Source organism: Mixophyes fleayi, chromosome 11 (assembly GCF_038048845.1).
Source record: "Mixophyes fleayi isolate aMixFle1 chromosome 11, aMixFle1.hap1, whole genome shotgun sequence".
Taxonomy (NCBI): domain Eukaryota; kingdom Metazoa; phylum Chordata; class Amphibia; order Anura; family Limnodynastidae; genus Mixophyes; species Mixophyes fleayi.
The window spans coordinates 17244331-17256821 of record NC_134412.1 but is presented as its reverse complement, the minus strand read 5'-3'; the positions used below and the strand labels follow the sequence as shown (position 1 = coordinate 17256821).

The following is a 12491-nucleotide window of genomic DNA, read 5'->3' as shown; positions in this document are numbered from 1 at the left end:
TGGCAATGTTTCATTAATGTCAGTCTGAAAAAAGTCAGGCGTAGGGACAGTCCTCCCCCATCCTTTTATTTTTTCTTCTTACACTCAAAGGCCCTGATTCATTAAGGCACGCAAAATTAACGTATTGTGTTGTGCGTTCTTGTATTTTTAATTGCACGTAAATCGACCATATGCTTGTTCGTATTCAAAAAGGAGCGGATCTAAAGAAACAGACAATACACTGCAGGATAAGTCCAATACATATGTAGAATATGAAGTCCCCCCAAAAATTTAAATTAATGCCACCTGTTAATAAAAATATTAAACATATTTTTTTAATGTTTCCCATAAAACTCAGTCAATGGGATGTAATTAATGTCTACTGTGCATAAAATACACAGTGGTTAGCATTGCTGCTCCCACAGTGCTGGGGTCATGAATTCAATTCCCGAGCATGGCCTTATCTGTGTGGAGCTTGTATGTTCTCCTTGTGTTTGTGTGGTTTTCATCCGGGTGCTCCGGTTTCCTCCCACACTTCAAAGACATACTGGTAGGTTAACTGGCTTCTGACAAAAATGGGCACTAGTCTGTGTGGGTGTGTTAGGGAATTCAGATTGTTAGTCCAACGGGGCAGAGACTTATGTGAATTACAGAATCCTCTATACAGCTCTGTGTAATATGGCTGATGTTATATAAATGATAATAAATACTAAAAAACACTTGGCGAGTTCTGAGCGCAACTAACAAGTTTGTCAAGCACTCAGAAAAGTGTCAGCGTTACAATGATCAAGTCACCACCAGCGTCCGTAAGTATCTGGCCTTTGGGGTTGGACCTTACATTATATGTCCGTTAGCCGGGATAACATCTCATGTCCCACCCCTCCCCTTAGATTGTACGCTCCTCTGAGCAGGGCCATCTCTCCTCCTGTTTCCACCACTTCTAACTCTGCTCTCCAGCTACTTAGCCCTCCTCCTGAAAGGTCCTCCACCCCACGTCCACTTTCGCTCCCTCCTCCCCCCTGGGGGTCTCCCTGTCTTCCGCGCCCCCCTTCTTGGGCCCCGTCGTTTTCGGATCCTCCCTCCCCTTTCCCCGCCCTCTCTAGCTGTGCATTGAGCGTACTGAGTTGCTGTGTTTACTGTACTGTGCTGTCTCCCATTGTATTGTGATTTTGTTTGTCTCTGTACGGCGCTGCAGATGCCTTGTAGCGCCTTATAAATAAATATTAATAATAATAATAATAATAATGTCGTCTCCTTACCTGGTCACGGTAAATCCTTTCCCAAGCAAGATCAACATCAGCAAAAAGATGAGGAAACTGGCAGAGAAGAGCAGCTTTGCTGTAAGAGAGACACAGAATTGAGAATACCCACATGGATCTTATATCACATATACGTCTATGTATCATTACGCTAACAATACATCAGCGCTCTGTGAACGTCTAATCGACTGATCGCTGCATTACTGTCAATGACAAATGACGGAAAGCTAATTAGAAGTCATTAAATTTGCTGAACGAAACAACACTTTTTTTTTGTAACATTAAAGGGCTATTTTGAGCAATGAAACAAACACAAAGTACACCATTTTGCAAGTTTTCTTAGATTTTATAGAACAAATCACAAAAATCTAATAGAAAGATAAAATATCATTGTTTCACTTTCTGTATTAAAGTATGACATATTGACAGTCGTTGCTGGTTCCTGCTCACACTGCCATAAAAACATGGTTGCGCAGTTCTGGAAGGAGACTAACCCTGATTGTGTCTCAGGCTGATACAAATGTCAGAATAGTATTAACTTACTTACAAAACATTGGGGCCCATTCCTGAACCTGGTGCACAGGCAACGGCAGAAACTGTGCTGTAACCCATAGCAACCAATCAGAGGTCTGCTTTCACTTCCTTAACATAAACCTCAGCCTAGTCCAATACTAAAATGCAGTGTACACATAGAGCTGACCAGAATGTGTGCAGAATACAGTACAACATAGGCAAACCGAGGGGGGTTTACTAGTGCCTGGAAACCCCCTCCAAGCCTGGGGCACTGCATAATTGAGGTGGCTAGACCCTGCCCCCGCTTCACACGGCTCTGCTTGAAAAGGGAGAGCTGCATGCACCTAACAGTAGTGCACGCAACATTGCCCATGTATATTATAGGGATAGGAAGAGTTGGAGAGCAGCCAAGCACTGTCTAAAATTATAGCCACGCCCCCATGCATGCTGGTCACGCCCACTGATAGCATGGTGTGGAAACCCCCCTCTGCAAATCCTGCGTTTGCCCCTGTACAATGTTTACGTACGCACCCCTTGTGCAACATGGTTTGTTCAGCTGCAAATTCTACACCTGGGCAAAATTTGCACCTAAATCAGCCCCAGGAGCTGGGTGGTAAATTTTAGCCTGGGAGAGGGGGGGCGAGACTCTGCCCAGCCGCTTATTAGGAACAGAACTCAGGAGGCCCACTGACTTGGTCCAAGGCAGACCAATATAGAACTGACCCGGGGGGGGATTGTCCCCCCCTGCCAAACCAGCCCCTGCCCCTCCGCCCAGCCAGCCCCTGATCAGCCCCTATATGTTAACATATTTAAGCAGCAGGGCTTAAGATAAAGTTGAAAAGGTGTGTGAAATTCTGATGATCTGTAAGTGTTTATATAGGTATATGACAACCTGAATGTACTTGGTTGATCCTGTACCTAGGTGAGGAGATGCCATTCTATCATGAATGGGTGTATTGTGTTCTGAGATGCTTTTTCATTCTATTTCGTAGTTTTACATTGAACATGAATACCTTTTAATAAAAAAGAAATGACTTCCAGCATCTAGCTGGATCTTACAGATCTTTTATTATACAGCTAACTGTGCACCCGATTTTATAACTGTCCCCCAATGCGTTCAGAAATAAATGAATACAATTCAAGCACAAAACTATTATTCATAACTGGACTCTGTAGCGGTCACATGAGGTGATCCTGGTATCCACGTGTCTTCTCCATTGTACAAATATCAAGAGTTCACTTCAACATTCTATCATAGAACACTCTGAACAAGGTAAAGTGGGTGGAGCCATATATTCTGCATATATAGAAGCAGAAAGATGGGGGATGACAGTAATGTGACTGTCCCCTCTAAAAATACATACAATAATAAACATACTATGCAGTGTGGCACCCAATACATGCATTTGGTCATACAATGAGTCCCAGCACATACAATCCATGTACATGTCACAAACTATAAATATATATAAATTATACCAACCCAGTACTTTGATGCTGGGGCTGCCCACCCCATCCTGTGCATACTGACCCCAGTATATGCAGAAGAAGACCAGGCTGAGTACTAGGGGAAACACAAGCTGTTAGATACTTTGAGACAGGCAATAGGACGTTGATGACTCTCCCATTTTTGGGGGCATCTAACTCACCCTCCACTCCAGCTGCTGCCATGAACATCTTATAAGTAGTGTGGAGAAGTTGGCGTCCTCGCAGTATATCTGAAAGTGGAGTGTTGCAAGATGTCACTCAACTAACCCACTTGAATGTAGCACATTAATCATACGGCCGTACAATACAGCTATAGATTGCACATATTGTGACACACTCAGAGTGTAGAATCCACAATCGGTGACACTCACAGTGAAGAGACGACATTACTCTTACAAGAAACCTGGATATTTTGCATATGACTTGATATCAAGGCATAACTACAGCACTACACTTTTTGGCCAGCAGGAGGCAGAGCACTTCCATTATTTCTTACTTACCTTTCATAGCTAACTGTATAGGAAGTCATCGAAAGCTTTTAAGGGACTAAGGCAGCCTCTTCTGGCAGATTACTACCAGAATTGCACAAGTCTGATTGTCATTTAGCAAATCCTATCTCTCAACAGTCCCTATTTTGGAAGAACAGTTCCTTTGTTGTTCCCTAATCTCCCTGCCTTGCTTGCAAACTGTTCCTCCTTTGCAGCACACACTAAATGTAAGAGAAACAATAAGACCAGTATTGACGTTTAAAATAAAACTTTATGTTGTGACGCTTACAAAACCACAGGGATCACATTGATAGTTTGGATGTCTATTTCCTAATGGAGGCCCTGTGCCAAGTCTCCGACTTTCTTATCTACCCTGTGCCAAGTCTCCAACCTTCTTATCTACCCTGTGCCAAGTCTCCAACCTTCTTATCTACCCTGTGCCAAGTCACCAACCTTCTTAGCTACTCTGTACCAAGTCTCCAACCTTCTTATCTACCCTGTGCCAAGTCTCCAACCTTCTGATCTACCCTGTGCCAAGTCACCAACCTTCTTAGCTACTCTGTGCCAAGTCTCCAACCTTCTTATCTACCCTGTACCAAGTCACCAACCTTCTTAGCTACTCTGTGCCAAGTCTCCAACCTTCTTATCTACCCTGTACCAAGTCTCTAACCTTCTGATCTACCCTATACCAAGTCTCCAACCTTCTGATCTACCCTGTACCAAGTCTCCAACTTTCTGATCTACCCTGTACCAACTCTCCAACCTTCTGATCTACCCTGTACTAAGTCTCCAACCTTCTGATCTACCCTGTACCAAGTCACCAACCTTCTGATCTACATGATTAATTGGGCTATTTTAGCACCTTCCTTATGGGTCTCACTACTTTCTGAGAAGGGTTTACATGTGACTTATGGAAGTACTTTCAGGTGGAGTATTATGGACCTGATTTAGAGTTGCACATAAGTACATTTGTGTCCATAAAGAAGGACCTTGTTAGAAAATATCTGCCAAAGTGGAGATGTTGCCCATAGCAACCAATCAGACTCTAGCGAGCATTCTTTAGAATGTACAAGATAAAGGATAGCTAGAATCTGATTGGTTGCTATGGGCAACATCTCCACTTTTGGTTTTTAGAAGCTTTAGTAAATCTACCCCCCATGGTATTTATGAGGCTCTGTGATTGGAAATGGTACAAAAAGAGTGTTAGTGTGTGCACTGAATATCTGACGAAGGGAAGGTGATCCTATAACAATATATATTATTCCTGCACTTGGTGCCTTCAACACAAATGAAGACTTTTAAGTGTGCTGGCACTACAGCAACCACACAGATGAAAATAGATCTAGATGATCCACGCAGACAGATGATGACATGTTATCTTTCCTCACAAAATTTCATTATTCTGGCATGTTTTTTTAATTTTAATTAATTTTTCTTCTTCTCGTGTTTGTTCCTTTTTTGCTTTTCCACATTTGTTAGATCCTCTTTTCACACAGAGATTTTATCAGTGACAGAAACACAATAGGATTAAAGCGCATCATTTACCTCAGCACAATGTTAACAAAAGAAAAGGGAAGAAAGCATGGAATGTAAATAGGGGCATTCTTAGAGTGATAGAGTAATATTTTAAAATAAATACTTTATTAGATATATATTAATATATATTTTATTTTAAAATATTACACTATCACTCTAAGGGTGCCCCTATTTACAACTCGGCACAATGTTGACAGACATTTTTGGGGTACTAGGATGCGGCCTATCTCGGGCTTCAGTGATGTCACTGGTGAATATTGGTCCAACCCACAAAATGGCTGCTTCCTCTGTGAGTAGGTCACAGGTACACTGTAATCGTTACAGCTTAGCAGAACGATGCTACATACGGGATGTTACTCAAACACCAAATCTCAAGCGTACAAGAGGCTGTACCCACTACCAAAATGTATATCACGCATAGGATGTAACCAAATTATATACCAAAATGTATACCTTCCTCTGCTGAGCCACTCTGTCAGTCTCTACATTGGCTGCCTGTTTTTCAACGAATCCAATATAAAATTCTTCTACTAACATACAAGGCCGTCAACAAATTTGCATCAACATACATCTCCTCACTTGTCTCAAAATATCTCCCAACTCGACACCTTGGTTCTGCACAAGATCTGTCGCTCTCTTCCTCTCTCATTACATCCTCCCATTCTCGGTTACAGGACTTTTTTTGGGCTGCACCCATTTTGTGGTATTCCCTCCCTCGCACAGTAAGACTTTCCTCTAGTCTTCAAACCTTCTCTGAAAACCCACCTCTTTAGACAAGTTTATAATATTCCTCAACCACCATCTTACTCTCACTAGATTACCCTATTACCACCCTCTACACAGCTAACACAAAACAACAACCCTCTGACCAACCTTGCCACACACATAGCCCACTCAATACTTTTACTTTTGCATTCTAGCTGGTCCAGTGTGCAATATGATGTAGCACATGCCCTTGTGTTTCAAACTCCCATTGTTCGCCTGCCTTTGCCATTTACCTTTGATCTGTTTTTATGATGCTATTTTAGTTTGTTTGTCTGGTTCCCTGACTGCCTTATTAGGAGCGCCTAGGACTTCGTGATTAAGACCTGGCGGCAATCAAGTAGCAGTAAGCATGCTTGCTTTATGGGAAAAGCCACTGCTATTGGAGAAGACTGAGATCATCTGGTCCAAGATGCTCAAAAACAGGTGGGTCCAAACAGTATAGCATGTTTTATCTATGTTTTATAGGTACTTCACTCTAAAGTTCCTTTCTACGCTGAATGTTAATTTAACACTGGGGGGGGCAGTCTAATCCCCTCCCATTGTGATCAGAGATCTTGCATGTCTCAGAGTAGAATTGGACTGACTCTTGTTCACTCTTATTTTCTATCCGTGAGCTTGTGTGAGGACAGATACCTAAAGAATATTTATACACCTGGTGCTGGTATCATCCATGACCACCAGGACCACCAGGGAGTGGCAATGGTATACAATTATACAGGTTACACCACACAAATGAGGTAACAAGACTCTATATCACACACAGGAAGTAACTCACACTATGCACAATGTATACTCACAGCCAAAGTAACATGACAGGAGGAGGATGAGGATGAAGATCAGAAGAAAGGTGATATCGGTCTCCAGGATTCCTGAACGGCAGAAAGAAAGACAAAGTGTTCACATTACACACTGGACCTGGAGCTTTGGGAATTTAGGACAATACTCAACAATTCCCTGACAGCCAGAGTAAGGGGATTGTGGTAACACAAAGTTGGCACCACGGATCACGTACATTTTGGAAATATACACTAGTGCTAAAACAAAAAAACAACCTTCTAACCAGCTAATTGTAATTTATCTTTCCTGTATCATAAGATGCATTTTTCCTTATAGCAGTGATGTCCCGTTGTTTGCGTAAGAAGGGTCACAAGTATACTGCAAACTGGATTTCATTCTAAGAACAGGATATCGTACAATAAATTCTACGGTGGTTTTCAGGGAATCTCGCAAGGCCACATACGGAACTGTAGGCCACCAGTTTGAGAGCCTGTGCTTAACATAGCTAATTTTCTGAAATCCAGCAATAATTATCCTTGGGTTTTTTTGCCTCCTAAGTAGATTACTACTTTATTACTGGTAGTGCGTTAGTGGCTCGGTTTTTTTTTTTTGCTACCACATTTTGTGTTAATTCCAGAGTCTCCTGCAACACTGTGGATCCAACTCCTACTGTAAAATCAGCACCACGGACAGCTCAAGAAACCCATAGGTGACGAGATACTGACCAAACTCATCTGCGGAGAAGTGCCTTGTCCAGAAGGATTTGCCGTTTGTAAGGGTCATCTCGTATTCTAACTGTAGCCCGTCCCCCTACAGAGATTGACAGAGTTAGAGACAAAACTCTGCTGGGACAGAGTAGAAGGCAATTCGTCAAGAAGAAACAAAATAAGGACAAGTCATCTTGTACGATACAGAATAACGTCATTAGGGCCCTACAGAAACCCCATGACTCATACCTAGCAATGAGTCTACTGTAGACAATAACCCGTCACTTTGCCCAAGAGCCCAGAATGCGCCCGTCACTTGGTCTACTCATTCTTACCCCACACTTGCTGAGCGCTATGTACCACCATCGCTCGCGGACAGATCGGAAGCTTCTCCCACTGTTGCAGCTCAAATAGCTCTGCCCAGCTTCTTTTATTACCTGTGGGTAGAGGGCCAGAAGACGTGAAGCAAAGAGTTAATAACACCGAATATATAAAATAAAGAGCCTATAAGTTGGTTGAGGCTTTAAAGGAACTAGAAAAGGTTAGATGAAACAAGGTCACGTTGAAGGCTTACAGTGTAGGCTAGAAAGGGTTGGCGTTAGTAGGGGAGAAGAGGCATAGTGACCTCGGAGGACCTCACCTGACAGCCCGACCAGACATACTGCGTGGTCAGATTGATGACCTGGTTGTTCTCCGGTCGGATAACAGACTCCTTCATCAGGCAGTCCTGAGAGGGAGAGGCCCGTGTCATCACTACAGCTTTCACTTAACAGAAATACCCAGAGACACATCCCAGGTCCAACTGACCTTGTTCCCTTTCTTGTATACAGCCGGCCACTGAGATGGGTCGTCGAAATACAGCAGTATGTTCTGGCAGCATTTGGCCTGAATAGAGAAAGAATCACAGTGAGGCCGATATGTAAAGGTGCGTACGCATGCGCACACACACACAATGTTGTCTCTATGCCACCATATTCCATGAGCCACCCAAAAGATCTCAGTCCAGTAGATTGTTAATAAGTTGATCGCTCTGGATTTGAACACCATCATATCGCTACGTCTGTGGGCGGATGGAGCGTTCACAATGACAGGATCTTTTTTGCTGTGCCCGCTCAATAGATAGGGTTCATCAGCTATAGATTTTTCTTTTTGTGTGTACAAACCCTTCAATGAAAAGATGCTTAAGAGAAACCGCCCGAGTCACAAGCTCAGAAGGACAGTCAAGGGATTGAAATGACTTGTGTATGCTGGGACTTTTAGTTCCACAACGGCTGGAGAGCCACATATAGATGCACCGAGTTAACCCCCTCATTATACAACATTGCAGAAAAGTGGACGACCAGTGTAAAAATGAAGATGTCCAGTGTTTATTTGTTACAAAAGCATGTTAGTATTTTCCCTGCATGCAGAAGAAAATATAAATAAATGCATTTGCATCCCTTGCATTGCAATATGGTTTGTCCAGGAGCAAATTTGCACCTTTTCTGTTTTGCTTAACACCCTATGTGCCAAATGTTAAAGGGCCTGGGCAAACCTTTTTTGTGCACTATTCCCCCTCGTTCACCAAGTTTGGACACTTATTAGAAAATAAAAGCCAGAGAGTAATTCTTTATTATGAAGAGAATACTAGAAGAGTGTTAGCTCCTATGGCCAGTGAACAAGACCCAATAAGACAACAACTTTGAACTTTATACCCGGCTTACTATGAAATGTCAGTCTGATATAACGAACTGCTTTCAATTATTCAGTAGACATGTAGGCAAGTTAGTAACACTATATATGTAGAATATACAGTTGCTATATTTAGATGTGTGCTAATATCTGTACTGATTACATTCCAGCCTTGTTGGGCACATTAGCTGTGCAGCGTGTCTTAATGATGTGCTGATCTACATTATACATAGAGACGGATTCACACAGGAATAATCGCATACAACAGGGGCAGGATTTGCAGCTCACTCACCTCCGGGTATTTAAATCGGAATTCGAGACGTCCAAAATCTGACAGGAAGCAGAATCGTGTCAGGAAAACCCAGTCCTGAGATTGAAAAGAGAAAATATTGATTTAAAATAAATGATACTGTTAGCAGCAGATAATTCAGCACTTTGCTGCAGTCAAAGAAAGATTTTATTATTGACCAAACATCACACCAAGAACTCATGTTCATCGAAAACACAAATTCAGCCTAAAATCCAGTGTTAGAAATACGTGTGATACAAGTGTTTGTGGCAAAATACGTATTATTACACATGTGCACTTAGAGGGGGGTTTCCAGTTGACCGGAAACCCCCTTCCCTTGCCTGGAAATGTAGTGCTTCAGGGGTGTTTTGGGGGCTATTAATTGAACATGGGTCTGATGTTTGCGAGAAGGAGGGCCATCTATTAAATGTGAATCCTAATTATTTAAATGCTGGGCTATTTGGGAGGAAACAGCTTTATTTATTAAATGCGGATACTATTAATTTAATGTTGGGCAGGTATGGGTAGAAATATGTTTATTTATTAAATATGAAAACTAATAAATTAATGTTGGGGCTAGTTGGGGGAATATAGGCCTATTTATTAAATGTGAATTCTATTAATGTTGGGCTGCTTGCCTACTTACTAAACATAGGTATTTTTTTTTAAATACGGGGGCTGGATAGGAAGAGGGAGGCTTAAAGTGTTCGCTCATTACTTGGCTTTCCATAGTTCATGCACCTATACTTTATTCAAACAAGGACCCCAACAATCCAGTATCCAGACAAACAACTGAGCTTAAGACACAAACAACAGCTGCAGGTAGTAAAAACTGCAAGAAGAGTTAGGAGAGAGTCTGCAAACTGTCCTGATTCAGGCGGGGTTTTTGGGCGACTGTCCCGCTCAGTTAGGACTATGTCAACACTGAAAGAACAGTTGGGAGGTCTGGCATGTTTCATACTGCTCTGCTCATTCTTATTACTGAGGCACATTATGCAGGAAGACAGATCATGCTGTATATTCACCGTATAAAAGTTTTTCTCCCTCTACCATCGATCTACTCTCCTCCATTCCAAATTCCTATATCTAATGCTTCCCCGTGGTTATCACAGATTCATTTTTAGCCAAGGTCTGTTGTGTAAACTAGAGAAAGTATACTAGGGGGGTGATTGGACCCCCAATTTGATGCTTGGGAGACCACCACCAAACAACAGTTGCTAGGAAACTAGCTCAGTGGTTTCCATGACAACAATGCTGCAAGACTGGGAAGAAACCCAAAAATTATAGATCTAATAGAGAACGAGGGAATAAGAGAAGCAGAACATTCCGTGCATGTTCGAATAGGCAACCTGAGGCTCCCCAACTTCGTTGCCTTCGAGCATACCCCTTGGCTGGCAAGGCATGCTGGGAAATGTAGTTTCACAACACAGCACTAAAAACCCACCTGTTCCTCAAAGCCTACCATCCTTCCTCCTAACCTGTTCTCCCCTCCCTCCTCCCGTCCCCTTTGTACCTGAGTCTTGTTCACCCTCCCTTAGGATGTAAGCTCATTTGAGCAGGGCCCTCTTCCCTCCTGTCTCCTTACCTACTCTTCTGCTCCGTCTTTTCTGCATCAGCCTGCTTGGAGCTTCCGAAGTTTTGGTATTTTTGTTTACTGCTCAGTAATATTTTACCCTGTACTGTCTATTGTTTGTGCATTGTATGGCGCTGCGGAACTCTTGTGGCGCCTAACAAATAAAGGATAATAATAATAACACAGCTGGAGAGTTTTCATATTAGACACTACAGACTGAAGTAGAGGCAAAAAGCATCATGGGAAATACTTTATTTATGTACACCACAGGGGCGAGGGCAGAGGTCACATGCCTGCAGTGCAGTGGTTATACCATGAAAACTTTTATTACTTACTAAAAGTGAATTTTTTATCTTGTCAGGATTATACAGTGGAAAGGGGGCTATAACTAGGAAGAATATACGTTTTTCCCATCTTCATAGCCACACACACAACGCAACCCCTGCATTTTCTTCTGCCTATAGGAATATAATATATTGGTAGTATTTTTTTATTATTATTTATTAAACTTTAATTGGGACACTTTATTTTCATTTTTGATTGGATTTCCTAGTCAGTGTTTAACACCTCAGCATTGTGAAAATGTTAGTGTCTTTAAAGGACTATTTGTAAATATTTATAAAAATGTTTCTTGTACATAAACATCATATTAAAGAGGACATATGAGCAATATATATATATATATATATATATATATATATATATATAACTTTTTTAAATAATCCACCATTTACAAGGTGCTCTTGCCAATAGGATGGCCCTAATTCTAATCAATAACAATATCATTTTTTTTGTTTATTATTATTAATATCACTCATTTATAGAACGTCACTTATTTATATATAGTGTAATCACAGCGTTGTACAGAGGATATGTAAGCATTCCCATCAGTCACAGCGCCATTGGAGCTTGCAATCTAAATTCCCTACAACACACACAGACAAGGATCACTTTCATACTTACCTACATTCGTAGGTTGAAAGGATAAATGCGTGGGCCGACATGCTTCGCTTCATCGTGGCCCACAACCCGTTGCCAAATAATCATTGTCAACGCCCCACCATCTTTACAGAGGCGGACCCTGGAGGGCGGTCTACCCCAAGTATGGTTAATTTTGGCAGTGTGGGAGGAAACCTGCGCAAACACGGAGAGACCATACAAACTCCACACGGATAGGGACTGTGAGGCAGCAGTGCTAACTACTGTGCCACCACGTTGCACCACGCTTAATAAATAAATGCAAGATAAAAAATAATATTTTTTATTTGCTTGATTCTCTGTTTGGAGCTGCAGGATTTTACAGTTCCACCACTAAAATGACAAGTGCTCTCACAATGATAATCAGTAGGTTTCCAGATCTATAATGGGACATTTAATCTGCAGCCTAAGGTCTCATACCCATAATTAGATGCGTTGTAATATGCCTGTACACTGGGTGACACACTA

At 41.9% G+C, this 12491-nt stretch overlaps 1 protein-coding gene across 1 annotated transcript in view; it reads right to left on the bottom strand.

Moving 5' to 3' along the window:
* Positions 1 to 12491, bottom strand: part of TMEM145 (transmembrane protein 145) — a 39847-nt gene that overhangs the window by 8340 nt on the left and 19016 nt on the right. Inside the window, exons 2-10 of the mRNA XM_075191050.1 lie at positions 9476 to 9550; positions 8320 to 8397; positions 8153 to 8239; positions 7848 to 7949; positions 7531 to 7615; positions 6826 to 6897; positions 3401 to 3469; positions 3235 to 3315; positions 1239 to 1317 (exon numbers count right to left, since the gene is read on the bottom strand). Coding sequence (XP_075047151.1) covers positions 1239 to 1317; positions 3235 to 3315; positions 3401 to 3469; positions 6826 to 6897; positions 7531 to 7615; positions 7848 to 7949; positions 8153 to 8239; positions 8320 to 8397; positions 9476 to 9550 — 728 coding nt within the window. The remainder of the gene's footprint in view (positions 1 to 1238; positions 1318 to 3234; positions 3316 to 3400; positions 3470 to 6825; positions 6898 to 7530; positions 7616 to 7847; positions 7950 to 8152; positions 8240 to 8319; positions 8398 to 9475; positions 9551 to 12491) is intronic.